The sequence below is a fragment of the Crinia signifera genome, chromosome 5 (genome assembly GCF_055691185.1).
Source record: "Crinia signifera chromosome 5, ASM5569118v1, whole genome shotgun sequence".
Taxonomy (NCBI): Eukaryota; Metazoa; Chordata; class Amphibia; order Anura; family Myobatrachidae; genus Crinia; species Crinia signifera.
The window spans coordinates 90,642,740-90,659,880 of NC_139221.1; the positions used below are offsets into that span (position 1 = coordinate 90,642,740).

At 43.9% G+C, this 17,141-nt stretch overlaps 1 protein-coding gene across 2 annotated transcripts in view; it reads left to right on the top strand.

The window, feature by feature from the left end:
- The window catches only part of GNAL (G protein subunit alpha L), a 283,334-nt gene that overhangs the window by 254,890 nt on the left and 11,303 nt on the right, over positions 1 to 17,141 (top strand). For both annotated transcript variants that reach the window (XM_083187665.1, XM_083187666.1), the window contains exon 6: positions 15,263 to 15,317. In XM_083187665.1, the coding sequence (XP_083043791.1) occupies positions 15,263 to 15,317 (55 nt within the window). The remainder of the gene's footprint in view (positions 1 to 15,262; positions 15,318 to 17,141) is intronic.

The window sequence follows — 17,141 nt, forward strand, 5'->3', positions numbered from 1 at the left end:
TTTAATTTAAAAAAAAAAAACTTTTTTTTTTTACACAGACCAGCCAGCAAGGGGGCCGGAGCCGAGCCGCTCATTACATATTCATATATTCACTTCACCCGATCATTACATATGCATGATCGGGTGTAGTGAATATACCCCTAACCCCCGAGCCCCTGACTCGTTGAATACCGGAGCCGGCGAGGCTCCAGGACGCAGCGAGCAGTGGCGAATGTGCAGCGAATCCTAAACAGGATTCGCTGCGCGTCGCCGGTATTCACATTGAATACCGCCCTTTGTATCTTATTTTTATTTATTAGTTTTCCTTCATTAGTAGTTTGTGCAGAAAGATGTTTTAAATAATACTATATAGCACAGATAGGAGCCTTTCAGTGTGATGCTGTGTGTTGCAGCTATCCTCCTGGTAGCTGAGGCTCTGTCACTAGGTAAAACTCTGACAGCTAGAGCTTCTCAGTGTTTCCTGTAACACTGGTCTTTCTGGCAGCAGTACTGGGCATATGATAGTGTAAGGAGTGGGTGTGACCTAACCACCTTGGCAGGAAGCAGGAACTCTGTGAGAGAACATGTTACATTAACTTGCTTTTGCTCAGAATCCGCTTTCGAATCCCCAATGCCTAAGATATGATGTAATCATTTTGCATATAAATATAAAACCACAATTTCTCACCAGTGTGGTGGTGTTTTGTTGAAAACATCATATGTACTCAGCTGCCCTCAATGAGTTCATTGAAATGAAGTGCCAGTTTGGGCCTGCAGGCTCGTGTCAGGACAAACTAGTGCTTTCATTTGCAATGTAATTCGCATTGTTTTATAGATGAAGTGTGCACCCCTTCCATCTGTTGCAAGCAGCTAAAAAGGTGGGTTTTCTTTTGTTTTCTTATGGTGCAAATGTCAAATCCAGTGCAAAACTTCTGGTACACTCCTCAGAATTAATAATCATGCACCTCTAGGTATTTCATTTAACCATTAAAACTGTTTTTCTCAAACTCTTCCCACACACTGGGCGACTCTCACGCTATGTAAAGCTGTCTGCTACGTAGCCAGTCTGAGTGGCCCGCTCACCCGCCAGGCGGCTTTGCCGGGAGTCAAGTACAGGGGAATTCTCGCGAGATTCCTCTTAAGCAAGAGCAGCCGGAAACTCTCAGTTCTAATCAGCGGCAGCCACCGGAGCGTGGGGCGGCTGCAGCAGGACAGTTTGTAAGAGAAATTTGTACATATGGCCCCCATACAAACGACCCTTGACACAAAAAAGGTTCCCCACCCCTGCCTTAGTGGATGGTAGGGCATGAAATACCACCTGCCGACACATGTCGACTCCAAAAAAAGGTGAAAACCCCCCTGTCGACCTTCCCATGTGTCAACCTTAGTGCTGTGGACCGAATAACCATATACCGAATACAGTTTGTGAGTTTAACCACTGTATAGACCAGTGGTTCCCAATCCTGTTTGAACCACGGCGCCCTAGAATATCAGAATATTTTTCACGGCACCCCTAGGTCAAAAGTTTCTTGTTGATCATTTTAGAAAATATATTAAATTAAGTAAATTGTGTTTATATGTTATCCATCGGATCAACTATGTAGTGAGGAACCAGATAAGCTTTTGTTTGCCCACATATTTCATGATTGGCAGCCACCAACTCTGGTTTTGCCTATTACTTTGCCCATGACTATTATGAATTTGTCCTAGACCACCAATCCGAGGCACCCCAGGGTGTCTAGGCACACAGTTTGGGAACCACTGGTAAAGACAGTTTTCAGATTAGTAGGGAACATATGCAAAAGTTGGCAGCCTTGTGGGGCACTATGTACTCACATGCCACACGTCTCGTCGTCTCTGGAACCTTGTGCCATTGTACCATAAAGGATTACATTTTTATTTAATATGTTCTACAACTAACTGCATTTGTTTTTTTGTATAGAAGCCTATTACTATATAACTGTTATATGATCAGAACCCCCATCCTCTGTCTATCTTACTTCCTCCTGTTACTTTCTAGGACTCTATTGCCACCTTCTGGCGATTTTATAATTGTATTCCAGAAAATACAGACACTAGAGCAGTAGTATATTGGACAGTTGTAAGAGTGTGTGTGTGCGCGCGCCTAGACAGTTTCAATGCCAGCCATAGAGATAAATAGGAGCAACACTCACTGTTCAGTTGATATAATGGAACGATTTACTGAAACATCTCAGCAAGTATGTAAGTTGTCTAGCCGACATCCTTTTTAATTACCATAGTAATCTTCCTCCTAGTTATCTGTCTATTGTTCTGATTGAAACGAATACCCCTTTTACACCGCCGAAAGTTCTGGGTCAGCTGCGGGTCAGACCCGGATCATCGGCGGTGTAAATGGGGTATATCCGTGTCTATTTACACGGGTCCTCTACCTAGGTCCTGACCTGGATAGAACCCAGATAGGACCCGTATAAATGGCGGTGTAAATAGTCCCGCTGCGGGTGCAGGCACCCGCAGTGGGTCCACAGCGTGCAGCGATGAGGAAGATGTGCCCAGCTGCTGCGGGAGGAGGGGGGTCCCTGCGGCTGCTGAGGGGAGGGGAGGTACCTGTCCTGTCAGCCTGCGGTCAGAGCTCAGCGGAGGGGATGATGTGTGCCGCTGCTGTACCACCCCCCGGTAGCCGGTCCCTGCGGCGAATGGACAGTCAGTGTCGGCGGTCCCTCCAGCGCATGGGAACTAGTACTAGTTCCCATGCGCCAGAGGGACCCCCGCCACTGACTGTACATTCGCCGCAGGAACTTCGCGGCTGCGGGGAGAGGTACAGCAGCGGCGCACATCATCCCCTCTGCTGAGTGAGATCCGACCGCAGGCTGACAGGTACCCCCCTCCCCTCAGCAACCGCAGGGACCCCCCTCCTCCCAGCACCCGGGGACAGCACTCCCCATCTACCCCCTAAAAAACACTGAACCTGGGTCAGCCCTGCCTTAAATATATATTATTTATAAATATATTATATATATTATATTTATATAAATATAATATATATATAATATAAATATTATATATATATATATATATATTATATTTATATTATATATATATATATATATATATATATATATATATATATTATTTAAGGCTGGGCTGACCCAGGTTCAGTGTAAATGGTGCAGACTCAGGTCCGACCCAGGTCAAAGTGCTGTGTAAATGGGGTATAAAGCAGGGTCAGACCCTGGATACTCCAGCATTCAAAGACCAGGGTCCGACCAGGGTTTTTGGTGTAAAAGGGGTATTATATACACTCTCCTCTTAAACACACAACTTTTTTTAAACACACGTGCTCCACTATATGTGCCCTCTTGTTATACCATTGGTTCCCAAAACTTTTTGAATCCTAGAGTATGAAAAATTCACATCACCCCAGGGCCAGTTGTATATAAGAAACTGTAAATAAATAAATATATCAAGCTTCAAAAAGTGCTAAAATGGAGAGTGATAAACAACCAGCCAATCCGCTCCAGGAGACTCCAAACCCAGCCGGTAACATGACATTTAGCAGCCGGATTGGCTGATTGTTTATCACTCTACATTTTATCATTATTTGAAGCTTGATAACATCTGGCCCTCGCTTAGACACATGGATAAGAAAATATTAAATTAAATCCGTTTTTATTTTTCACCCTCAAGATGAATTATGTGGTGAGGGACAAGATTCACTTCTGTTTGTTCATGTTTATGCTTGACAGCTATGAGCACTCATTTTTCCTATTACATTGACTACAGTTCCAGAAAACAGGTACTTTGTAAACAACTGTGCTTTACAAGTGCTTGACTGCAGTTCCTGAAAACTGGTCCCACGTGGCCGCTGTGTGTGTCTGCAGCCTTAAATCACCCTTTGTATGCATAAAACTGAACATCTACATCAACCAATGGTATCTGTAAGAACCCCTCAATAGGGTGTGTGCTCTTGGTAAATATGCATTAGATTATTCAGCTACCCTGCGGCCAACCCCATAATCAATGTATACAGTATATGGTCTTCAAACAGTAAAACGAAAGTGTAGAGCAGAGTACAGTTCAGGTTTTGAGGATGTCCATGCTTTAGTCCAAATGTTTAATCAAATTGACTGATGTGCTAATTAATCCATTAAACCTAGGTTGCAGTGCCAGACTTTGGAAAACTGGTGAAGAAAAATAGGACTTCTCTCAACAATATTAATAGTTACACATTCACTATAAGACAAATAACACATTCTATAGATTAGGCATGTCGAAACTATGGTCCTCCATCATGCTTTGCCACAGTTTTGCTATTTGGGAATGTTAAATTATGGCAAGGCATGCTGGGATGTGTAGTTTCACAACAGCTGGAGGGCCGCAGTTTGGACATGCCTGTGATATGATGGTTTGTTTCTACCCAGTTTGTTTTATCACTGTTATTTCCAATTGTAAAGTGCAATGGAATATGCTGCGCTATATAAGAAACTGTAAATAAATAATAATATTAGTTGAAATCGAAAAAAGATGCTGTTCATTCTTGCCAATACTACTATCGCTCACTATTTAGTAACATGTATTGCACCAGACTTATACCCCTTTCACCTGAAATTGGGACACAGGTCTATACCGCGAGCAACCCGGCATTTGCGATGTTTGCTGCTCACATTGACTCGGCTTATCGCTGACATCCTCTGGTGACAGGGAGGAGCTGCAGCGCATTCAGGCGGTGCCAGCATAACCACAGTGCTGCCTCCTCCATGGAAGTGAATGGGGACCCGATCCGAGAATAACACTACTTTTATCCCGGGTCTGATTGCCGGGATATTCGACATGGCTACGCCGACCCAGGTTGACCTAGCAGCAACCCCTGGATTGACCCGGATTATTTGTGTGGTGTGAAAGGGTTATAATTAAACTTTTCTTTCAATGGTACACTTAACATAAACAAACAAAACTATACTATTCAATGGAATGGAAGCTAATTAGTACAATTAAGAAAATAAAAAAGTTCTATTTCTGACCTTCCTTTGTTCACTCAGGGCTGCAGATGACTGTTAGGGCCTTCTGTGCTGTACTTAACTATGCAAATGTTTATAAAAGGCTTAGAAGCTGACGCCTCTGCCCTGCATTTTCCTATCCACTGGTATATGGATGAAGTAAACCATTCAGGACAGTCCATGAGGTAGTAATCCAAAACAAAGCACTGGGGACATCTGAGTACCGCCCCCCTTTATTTTCTCTGGATACAGGAGGTACTACTGTAATGGCTTATTGTAGCTAAACCCTCTACATGTGTCATAAGATTAGTGCATTCCAGCTACAGTAGGCCAGAGATAAATTAACCCGGCCACGGAACCTTCAGCAGTTTGTTTTCTTTACAGGTAAAAGGAAGGAACTGGATATCAGACATGACTTTCTTACCTGCTTGGCACCTCACAGAGGGGCACTGAGTCAGGAGAGTGTTTCTGCCATTGTAGCATCTACTTGACAAGCACTGCCAAAGCATATGAAGAACAATGATGTGGTTTATTAATGTTGTTACATAATCTTTAATTTAATTATTAGGCCATTTTTGTTTGTTTAGAATATACAAAACAAATTGGATATCATCCTATAAATACTATATACGCACAAACAGGTGTGGTATGTGACTCCGACAGTCGGGATCCCGACAGTCATTATCCCGACGTCGGGATCCCGACTCCCCGGAGTTAGACAGTATGGCAAGCGCAAAAAAGCCCCTTGCGGGCTCGATGCACTCGCAACGCTGCGGGCTTAGTGGCTTGCTATGCGAGCCACCTATTCTATTATCCGTCTATGGGGGTCGTGGACCCCTACGAGGGAAAATAGCGGGTGGCCATCGGGCACCCGGCTGTCAGCGTTTTGACAGTCGGGATCCCGACGTCGGGTAAATGACTGTCGGGATCCCGTACGGCACCCTGCACAAACATGCTAAATAGGATATATAGAGAGAGTCTGACATTAAGAGTACAAGTTGAGTATCCCTTATCTGAAATGTTCGGGACCACGGATAATGGATTTTTAAGTTTTTGGGCTTTTTTTTAACATACTTACCTGGTCCCACGGCGGCCTTCAGGATCTTCTTCAGCGGTCCCAGGGGTGCATTGCACGAGTTTGCAGGCGAGCCCGTGCAATGGGACCACTGAAGAAGATACAGAAGGCCGTCGTGGATATCGGGGGACTTGGTAGGTTTTAAAAAAGAGCGGGGGGGGGGGGGGGGGAGAATCTGAAATATTCTAATATATTTTGGATAAGAGATCTCCGGATACGGGAGCGACTACCTGTATTTGTAAATAAAATATTGAATAATGATGTCTCATGTTGGGTAGAGTAGAGCTGAAAGAGCATGAAATACTCTGTTTAATGTAACGTTGTCCTATTTATACATGTGTGGTTAGACGTAGAACAGGTACTTGGGTTTGCACAGCCATGTTTACGTAGTACACTTTTTTTGGAAGGATATACAACTGAGGTTATTTTTAGAACACTTTGGCCTTCTTGTCTGTGCATGTATACTGTATATGCATTTATCATTTACAGCCTCCCCATGCTTATCTCTGCATTTTATAACTGTCAGTAAGATAGTCCTGTCTTTGTTAACTCCTTGGTTCCAATTTACACCATGGTACAAATGTTAATCCTCCACAATTGAACAGCTGTCTTTGTAAAAGTGGATTACAAAGACGTTTGGTAGTTTAGACTTGTGCGCACTTAATCCACAGTTTTCCAAGCTTGGTTGCAAAACATTAGTTGTGTTCTTTCTGCAACACCAGATCATTCACCGGATAAAGCTCATTAGACTGAAGATCAGATGAAGTGTGATCATTTCTTCCCTTTCCCTTTCTTTTGTACAGTAATTACTATTGTGTTTTTCTGTCAAATTTCATTATGGCAGTAATGTAATAAATTCTATGGTTAGTGGAAATTTTTGTTTTCATTCATCACAACATTCAACGTTTTCCACTTTTGTTTTATTTCTGTGCCCATAAGTAGTATTTTATATCCTAGGGCAGGGGTTCCCAATCTTTTTTGAATCACGGCACCCTAGAGTATCAGAATTTTTTCACGGCACCCCTAGGCCAAAAAAAAAAAAAAACAATTACATTGGGTTTATACGCGATTCTCAGGGTCAGTTATGTGGTAAAGGGCAGGATTTGCAGCCACCAGCACTGGTTTTTGCACATAAATAATTAACTATTAATAATTCCAGTTGGTCCTGGACCAACTGCATGAGTCCCGAGGCACCCCAGGGAGCCACGGCACACAGTTTGGAAACCACTGTCCTAGGGTGTGGAGGGAGAATATAATGTTCCGAGCGGACGCAGTAAACTGATAGTGTCCATGTGGACTTACATCGAAATAAAAAGTAAACTCATGTCGACCTTTTGACTATCGAACTAATGTTTGTCGACATTAGCCCTGTCGACCCTATGACCCATACTTGCAGCACAGATTGTAATGGAGATGCAGGGACAAATAAATGGGATTTGTAGGGGAGTTTCTTTGTGTGTGTGTGTATGTATGTGTGAGTGTGTGTGTGTGTATACAGTACATATACACAATTATTGACAGTGTCTTTGCTTTGAAAATGAGCAATATATGTGGGTATTTAATCTCGGACAATATTTCCGATAATTCCGATTCTGCCGTTTTTGCGTAGAATAGATCAAATTCGTATTTTCCCTTTTCATGCGCGGAACCGCTAAGCCCCCCCCCCCCACCTGCCCAGTATGTTTTCTATATTATTTATTTATTAACAGTTTCTTATACAGCGCAGCAAAGTCCGTTGCACTTTACAATTGGAAATAGGGATAAAACAAACTGGCTTGTTACAGACAGTCAAAATGGTAGGAGGGCCCTGCTCGCAAGCTTACATTCTATAGGAGTGGTGGCATTCTTCTGGTGATTTGCTGTTACTGTACGACTGCCAATAATGGCACCCGTCATCCCTACATTTCCTGTGCATTCTATCTGAAATTCAATGGTATATTACATTTAAATTAAATGATTGCTTGCTGTTTTCATGATGGATTAGGCTCTAATCAGATTTTCGGGACACTGTATTTAATTGGGAAACGGTCATCTGTCAGACCAGACTTAGGTCGACCCCGGAAGGTCGACTGTCCCCAAGGTCGACATGGCTCAATGTCGACATGGTTTTAGGTCGACAGTCATTAGGTCGACATGGAGTTTTTCACTGTTTTTTGAGCCAACGTGTGCCGGCAGGCGGTATTTCATGCCCTACCATCCACTAGGGCGTGGTGGGAGAATAAAATAGTGTGCCGAGCACAGCGAGGCACCGTGCCCGAAGCATCGCGAGGGGCTGCGGTTCGACTCCATGTGTCCATGTCGACTTTCGACATTCGGGTAAAAAAAAACAGTGAAAACTCATGTCGACCTAATGACTGTCGCCCTAAAACCATGTCGACCTTGAGTTATGTCGACCTTGAGCCATGTCGACCTTTAACCCTGTTGACCTTTAACCCTGTTGACCTTGGGGACAGTCGACCTTCCGGGGGCGACCTAATGACTGTAGACCTAAGTCTGTTCTGACAGATGTACCGCTTTCATTTAATTTCCCTTGTACAGTGTCTTCATATTACACAGCACTTTCCTTGTATGGTGCATGTGTGGGTTTACTCAAGGTATTCAGGTAAGCTCACAGACACATGGAAGATCATACAAAATCCAGAGAGATAGGCACATGAAATGAACCAAGCTCATGCCTCCATCAATGTAACACAGCAATTCTATCCACTCTGCAAAGCAGGAACAATTATCAGCAAAAAATAGTATTAAACAACCAATGCATGAAGAAAGCGCAAGCTTAAGAACTAGTCCTCCACAGAATTTATAAAGTAGGACTAATTGGTGACAGTGAGCCACTTTAAAGCATACTTGTAACTGGTAACAATACCAGGCTTTGGAGAGGAAGAGTGTGGCTGCTTTGGCAGAGGACCAGCATTTGGCATTAGATGGGAAATGTCAGCTGCTGGCACAACTACAACATTTATCTAGGCCACACTGCAGCAGGCTGAGAAGATTTTTCTATTGATGTTTACGCTTCTCTGATTTGCCATCTTGCACTTAAAATAACAAAATCCTAATCTGCTTGGTGAACATTAATAGGGCCATTTACAGCAGGACCAACAACATGGATTTTTACAAGCACAATAAGTAGGGCTAATTTTTCTCTCTAGCCCAATAATGTCTGGCAAAAACTGAAGCCTGCTAAGGCCGCCTTTGGTTTGTCTCCTTTCATTCCTTATGTGAAATGTTATAGATCTTGGAGTAGTGATTTGGGGCACTTCATGGTACGTATATCCAAATGTTGTTTTCCAGGAAAACAATGTAAAGTTCCATTTCTGATGCAGATATAGTGGCAGTCACACACTGGATAAATGCTGCATATCATTGTAATCAGCAGCAGCTGATTGTGTGTCATATTCACTCCATTTTACACTGACAGAAAAAATAGCAAAAAAGAGGCCCAGCGCTGTTGATACATGGCGCGACTAGGAGGGCTATGTGCATGTAGACACATCCTGTAGTAGCACAGAAAACTTGCAGCTCATAGGTAAAGACCGCCACTGTTCATACACAGTTCGGGCTGGGTGCTCACCTGCAGGCCATAGCATTTCACACCATTACCACATTCAGTATATGGGCATGTCCTTACGGTGTCTAACCAGATTTACCATCCTTCCTGACCCAAAGCTAGAAAATAAGTGTCTCAACTGCTTAGCCAAGAGAACACATTTTATATTTTGTGACATGGGGCGGGATGCTATATAGCAGAAATGCGGTAAAAACCCCGTTTTCGGGGTTTCTACCGCATTTCTATATGCTATATGGCGCCTCCGCAGTGTCAGCGCTGCGGAGGGAATCGCCAGCTAAAGCTGGCGAATCCCTGCAGAAGCCTATGGGCTTCTTACCGCAGCGCTGTTTGAGGGATCCGTCACGGATCCCTCCCAGCGTGCCCTGCGGCCGGCGCCGGGGTCTGCGCATGCGCAGATGGACTCCCGGGTCACAGACCCGGAAGTCCAGCGCCGGCACCGCATCGCAAGGGACAGCTCTTACCGCAAGAGCTGTCCCTTGCATGAATAACGGCATATGTTATAGCATATGCCGTTATTAAAAATGCGATGTCCGGCGAAGGGGGGCCGCGGATGTTATAACATCCCGCCCTTGAACTGAATTAACTATAACATTTTAGTGTTTTTTATTTTATTTATTTTTTTAAGTAAAACTATAGCAATGATACCTTATTATTTAGTCCTTTCTCCTGACATAAGCCTCTCTATCACATGGGGCCAAATGTACTAAGCTTGAAAGGTGATAAAATGGAGAGTGATAGGGGGGTATTCAATGTGAGGGTCACAGCAGTCGAGTTTGCTCGACCGCCGTGACCGTCCCGTTCTCGGTCAGCTCGACCAAGAACATGCAGGAAGGATTCAATGTCCTGTCTGCAGTGGGACGAGAAGGGGTGTGGCAGCGAGTTGGGGCTGGGAAGAGGCGAGCTGCAGCCGGCAGCTTGTCACTTCCCGGCCGTTCTCGGCAGAACGAGCCCGACTGCTTGTGATGTCTGGCTCGTTCTGCCGAGATACCCTGCTCAATATTGTCGGGGAAGATGCTCGTCTGTGATTGAATATCCCCCATAAAGTACCAGTCATCTCCTAACTGTCATGTTACAGACAGGATTTGAAAAATGACAGTTATGAGCTGATTGGTTGGCCATTTATAACTCTACATTTTATAACTTTTCAAGGCATTGTACACCTCACTGACATTGACACAGTTAGTAATGCTTATATTGTTGTGCAGAGAGAGAGAGAATCACCTCTCTCAGGTAGATCCTGCTGCTTCATACTGTATTATCTGACATGGGGCCAGGAGGAGGCAGTAAATCACTGAGTGCGAGGACAGTTCTCAGAGTTTATATAATTAATGAGCCCCCCTAAGAACCTCATTGTTTCCGTTTCCTCCGGTTATGTCAGTGTTACTGTAATTCCATGCTGTTTAAACTTTTTCTGTGTCAATATTTAGATACCATGACACATGTGTATGAATTCTATCCAGATTTCACAGTTTCCCACATAAATCTTGCTGGCTCAACATTTTAGTATACTGGGTACATTTGGGGTGTTTGTTAATCTATTTTTGCAGGTAAAAAAAAATACCTTCAGGCTATTTCATTTCTAACTTCTGCTTAATATTCAGCAATGTCCTACTGCAAGTGGTCATTCATGCAGACATAAAGCACACACATGAAGCCTGTGGAGTTCTAGTTGTTGCCACAGCTTTAACGAGGCTTTAACATAGCAGACCCCACAGTACACCGCATAAGCATTAAGAAGCCTCAGCTTTGTAGTGTGCCTCCTCAACTGACCCATCCAGTGCACATCCAGGTGCACACAATCTATAGGACGTACGTTGTACACAAATGAAGCATATCATAGTCACCACTTCTTATACCTGTAGAACTTCTGCTTCCAGTTGACTAAAGTTTTTGTTTTGTTTTGTTCCCCCCTCCTCCTGCTCTAAAATCCTGCCCCATCAAGTCTTATTTGCACCTTCAATAACCATTTTTATTGCATGTGAGGTGTGGGTGTAGATTTTTTTTTTTTTCAAAGTGGACCTAGAAATCCATTTTTACACTGACCTATACTTATAATGAGACCCCAAATACATTTCTGGCACACTGTGATAAATAACAATCAGTTCTAAAACCCATCTTGGGTGGGATGCATGTCGCATTGCATTGTGCATGTGATACATCCAGCCAATCATTGCAAGCATACCAGCATTTATTAATGCCGCATGCTTGAAGAAAATTGCAGAAGACAACTCTGGTCCATTTACCTACTACACATGCTAAGAACAAAGGATGAAATCAGGGATGTGCAGTCAGGAGGTAAGGCCTCACCTGTCGTAAATGATTTTTTTTTAAATACAAAGATATTTATAACATAACATATTACTTTGTAAAAATATGTTTTTTTGTAAAAAAAATTATAATTTATGACAGGTGAGAGACGTTTTGCGAGGCAGCTGCGCTTTCCACAGACAATTGAAAAATGTCAGCAGCTGGGGGTGGGGCTAAGCCACAGGGATAAAAGAGGCTGAAAATCCCTTTGAAATACAATGGGGAAGCGGCACCTACTCCTCTTCCTCAGTGACGAGGACATGCTTTCAGCCCACATCAAATAACACCCCTGTCACTGAGACAGATATGATAGGACAGCGGATCAGGCTGTCCCATACTGACAGCCTGTGACTGCTGCTCAGTGTTACAAGTTTGATGAGCAGGCTGGATGAGGTGCGGGCTGGTGGTGGGGGGCTGTATTTTGGGAACCAGGGCTGGCTCAAGAGCATGGTGCTGTTCCCTAAAATATGGGGGGCACCCACTAATTTTGTCCCTCGTATTTTGGGAACCAGGGCTGACTCAGGAGTTCGGTACTGGTCCCTAAAATACAGGAGACCCCCACTCCCTTTGTCCCCAGTATTTTGGGAACAAGGGCAGCTCCAAAATCCTGATGTTGGTCCCTAAAATACAAGGGACCCCCACTCACTTTGTCCCCTGTATTTTGGGAACCAGGGCCAGCTCCAAAAGCCCGGAATGGGAGGTGGGGGGGGGGGGGGTGCAGGAGCCTGGCAAGGTGAGTTTCCTAGCATCACTTACAGCTATTAAATGTGTTGGATAGCTGCTGTATCCTAGCAACCATCCTAGCATGACACACTCTGGAGTAAGAGGAACATACTGCGATGAACTATATTGGCTTTAGTGGGTCAAAAGCCATGAACCATAGGACAAGCCCACACACTATGATAAAAGTCTGCATCCAGCGCATGACATTCAGGGCTTAGAGAGGAAGGGGGATGAAAATGAATTCCATGTATGAGTCCTGCAAATAACAGCTTATACCCCGTTCTCACTGCAGCCAAATTCCCGGGTCTAGCATGTAGACCCGGGAATTTTTCTTTTAACACAGGATTTTTGGCAGTGTGAACGGGTCGCATATCCGGATTTCATACACGGGTAAAACCCTTCTTTTTACCCGTGTCTGAGATCCGGATATGCAGACACGGGTTGACCAGTTCACACTGCCGAAAAACCTGTGTTTAAAGGCAAATTCCCGGGTAGAACTTCTTTACCCGGGAATTTGCCTTGCAGTGAGAACGGGGGCCCAGCACGTCAGTCCCCGGCAGTAAGAACACGGCATTAGATATAGTCTGGGGCAGGAAGTAACAAACCATTGAACTGTTTCTGTTCCCCTTTTTCCTTGGATTAATTTGTTCTTTTGATATCACATAGTGAATACAAATGGCTATGGTGGGGGGGATACTGTAATAGCTTATCAAGTGGATTCTCCAAAACAATGTACTAAACGTGACTCCACTCAAGGTATGGGCAGACTTGCAGTCCTGAAACCCTCATGGCTCAGCTTGTAGTGAACAAAATAGCACTCATGCGGTTGTTCACAGTACTGGATTGTACCTGAGTAACTAGTCTAAAACGCTGGGGAAATCGATATCTCCATTGGCTTTGAAATGCGATAATTTCCATATAATAGCGAAGTTGCACAGGACAATGTTTTTTTTCTTGCTTTTGGAATGCAAGGCCTTCCAGGACGTTAATCATCTTCCACATCATCATGACCGTCACTACATTTTTTTGTGCCAGTCAAACACACGTGCATGTGACATACAATCGGCCTGGTAAGCCACCGTTAGCTGACGGAAAGATACTGTGGGTGTTCTGATTAATTTAACTAAAAATTTGAAGTTAACACGTTGCTCTACTATTCATCTAAGCATTTTTATGTAGCATGACAAAAACCCAATTTCTGTGTGACCGCAAACTATCCATGCGAGAGCGGTGACACTTGCAAAACAGTTTTGATAGCCCAATGTCAATGTTCCCCTACGTAAATGTTCCCCTATAGTACAATCTCATTATTTAATAGCCACACCTCACATGAGTGGTGTGGTACGGGGCTCCAACAGTGGGGATCCCGACAGGGGGGCGAGCGCAAAGAAGCCCCTTGTGTGCTCGCTACAGGTTATATTCTCCCTCTATGGGGGTCATGGACCCCCACAAGGGAGAATTGCCTCTGTGAGCCAGGATCCCCCCTGTCGGAGCACCAGCAGTCGGTATCCCAACTGTCAGAGCATCATCCGGCACCCACATGAGTACGCATCTGCATGTGTGTGATGCGCTAGGGCAATACAGAAGACTGGACTACATATGTACCACTGCTCAACAGTGAATACATGAAATAGGTTTCTGTAATTAATTATACATGTTTTAAGTTGTTTTGCCAGTCCAAATATTGTTGTTGTATACACTACTTGTTTGTTTAACACAAATGTACAGCTATTTTACATTGCACGGGCGCAACAATGCTGCTAATTCACAGCCTACCCTACAATGAGGAGGGTTATTATGGTGATAGGTAGCATAGTGAGCGAGAAAGCGCATGCTCACTGTAAAACTGGATTATCCGGAAGGATCTGCTAGAGAGCTGGCTGCAGTAGTACTTATGGTGCCCACACACGGTGCGGTTCTCGCATTAAATTTGAACTTTTTACTTCAAGTCCCATTGCCTCCAGTTTAAATCACACTGTTTTTTTTGCCTTGCGATGCATGCTCCCGTGTAGTCCGTATCGCAAGGCAAAATAGTAGGGTATGGATCAGTGGGTGGACAGCACGATGGTTGACAACCATTAGGTCAACATGCATTAAGGTCGACATGACTGTAGGTCAACATGGGTTAGGTCGACACAAGCATTATGTTGATATGGGGTTTTTCACATTTTTTTTGTCATAGTTATGAAATCAAGCTGTTTAGCCCAAAATATCCAGTATATTTTGTACATTGTTTTGTGAAATGCTGAAAGTATAAAGCTATATAGTGTATGCTGGTCATTTATGTGCTTAATGTGGAAATCAGAAGTGCAAGTTAATACTTTGAGCGAAAAAAAAAAAGATCACTGTGGAGGCCTAGTATGTTTTGTGTAATCACACTGGAAGCAATGAGAAGCTGCTGCTATAAGCATTTCCTCAGCTTTCAGTGCATGTCCTGGAGGCAGTAGCTCTCTTCTGCCACCTAGTGGTTAAGACAAAGATATCGCAAATCAAACTTCTAATGTATCATGTTATGTTTGGCTTACAGAACATCATACTGTATGTCATACAGATTTCATGTGTAATGTTTATATGTACATTTGAAATAAACAGATGTATGTCTCCATTGGTAACCATTTATGTTTTTGTTTTTAGCTTTCTAGAAAAAATCGATAATGTCAGGCTAAATGACTACACACCAACAGATCAGGTAAGATGTTTTGTAGTGAACACCTTAAATAGGAATATTTTTACCTTGCTTGTACACACCGGTTTTAAGATATATATATATATATTTTAAAGTTAAAGGCATCAATTGTATTGTCTGATTATCTCACAGGTGTGAGTCATCGCAACAGCGGTCGCACTTTACGGCATCACAGATTTGCCTCATAGGGTTCCAAACACTTGTGTGAAGTTGGGTTGATTTCAGCCAGTTCAGCCAGTGAAAAAGTTTGGGTGACTTTTTCAGCACTATTGCACAATGCACCCATCTTGTACAAAAGTGTGTTCTTGCATATTTGCTGGATATATTGATGGCTCCCTTAGACCCTATAGTATTCTGCATGGACATTTACAAGTCCATGCTTGTAAATGCTGCAGACAACACTAATTTATTTTATTTTTGTAACTTTTGAGGGAACTTATTTCCTAGCACGGCGCCCGTCTCATTGATTGTATGCCTTAAGTGTGAGGTACTTTAATAATATAGGCCCATTATAATAAGGCCCATTATAATGAGCTGCGATGCGACCGACGCGATCAACACGATTTTCCCATAGAAAATAATGTTAAATAATTTTTCAAGTCAAAATCGGGTTGATCGTGTCGGTCGCGGCCCATTATAATGGGCCGCGGATGCGATCAACGCTATTTTACATAGGGGACAATGGGAAATGGGCCAATATGGCCAATTTCTCATTGAGTATGGTTATAAAGTATGGTTAATGCCCCCCCATTGTTAACGCCACCCCACTATTGACGTCAACCCGAAGCGTGGCGAGCGCAGCGGTACGCGTCCTCCGACGTCGGCGTGGAGTTGATTTTATAAAGTTTGGCGAGCCACCGAGCCCGAAGTGTGGCGAGCGGACGCGTATACCTGTGAAGTTATGCGCGTCCCTTCGCGGGGCTCGCTACGCTCGCCGCGCTTCGGGCTCGCTGCGCTCGCCACACTTTATAAATTCAACTCCACGCCGACGTGGATAGTGGGGGTATGAAAAGGTTGAAGGACGCGTACAGCCGCCCCTCCCGGGCTCGCTGCGCTCGCCCCGCTTCGGGTTGGCGTCAATAGTGGGGTGGCGTTAACATTGGGGGGGCATTTAAAACATTAGGGGGGGGTTTCTATTAAAATGGGGGGTTTGGGGGCTTTTTACATTGAAATCAATGTAAAATCGGGTCTCAGGGACCATTTTACATTGATTCCAATGTAAAAATCGGGTCGATCGCATGCGATTTGGTTGGCATGCGATTTTTCCGACCCGATCAATACAATCAAAATTGCGGGCGCCGTGCTAGGAAATAAGTACCCTTTTGAGCACTAAAGCAGGGATTCAGTTATAATCCCGGCGGTGGAAATGCCGACACTTTCTCCCTCTATGGGTGTCCATTCAGTGTGTTTGCACCAGATCGTTTATCAGCTAGCACTACCGATATCGTTATCGAATTGTATAGTGTGAGCCCAGCTTAGAAGTGCTCACCTTTACAGTCTCCATAATGCTGATGCTTATGTAAACTGGAAGACTCATTAAATGGTCCGGGCCTAAACAAACAACAAGAAATCATGTATTGTACTGCAACTGGGAGCAGTATCGTATGCTAGTTATAACATCCATGAGTGCTATATGATAGGATTGGTCATGTGGATTAGCTGTGGCAGCACTTACACAAATATGGTCTGTGTACTAATAACATAATCTCTGATCTAACATAGACTTCCCAGGAATTACCCCAGTCATTCCCGGGAAAGCAGTAGTGCGGTGGATTGTATGGTGGTAGAATAATGACATTACCAGTCTTCATCCTGTTGGACTAGTAT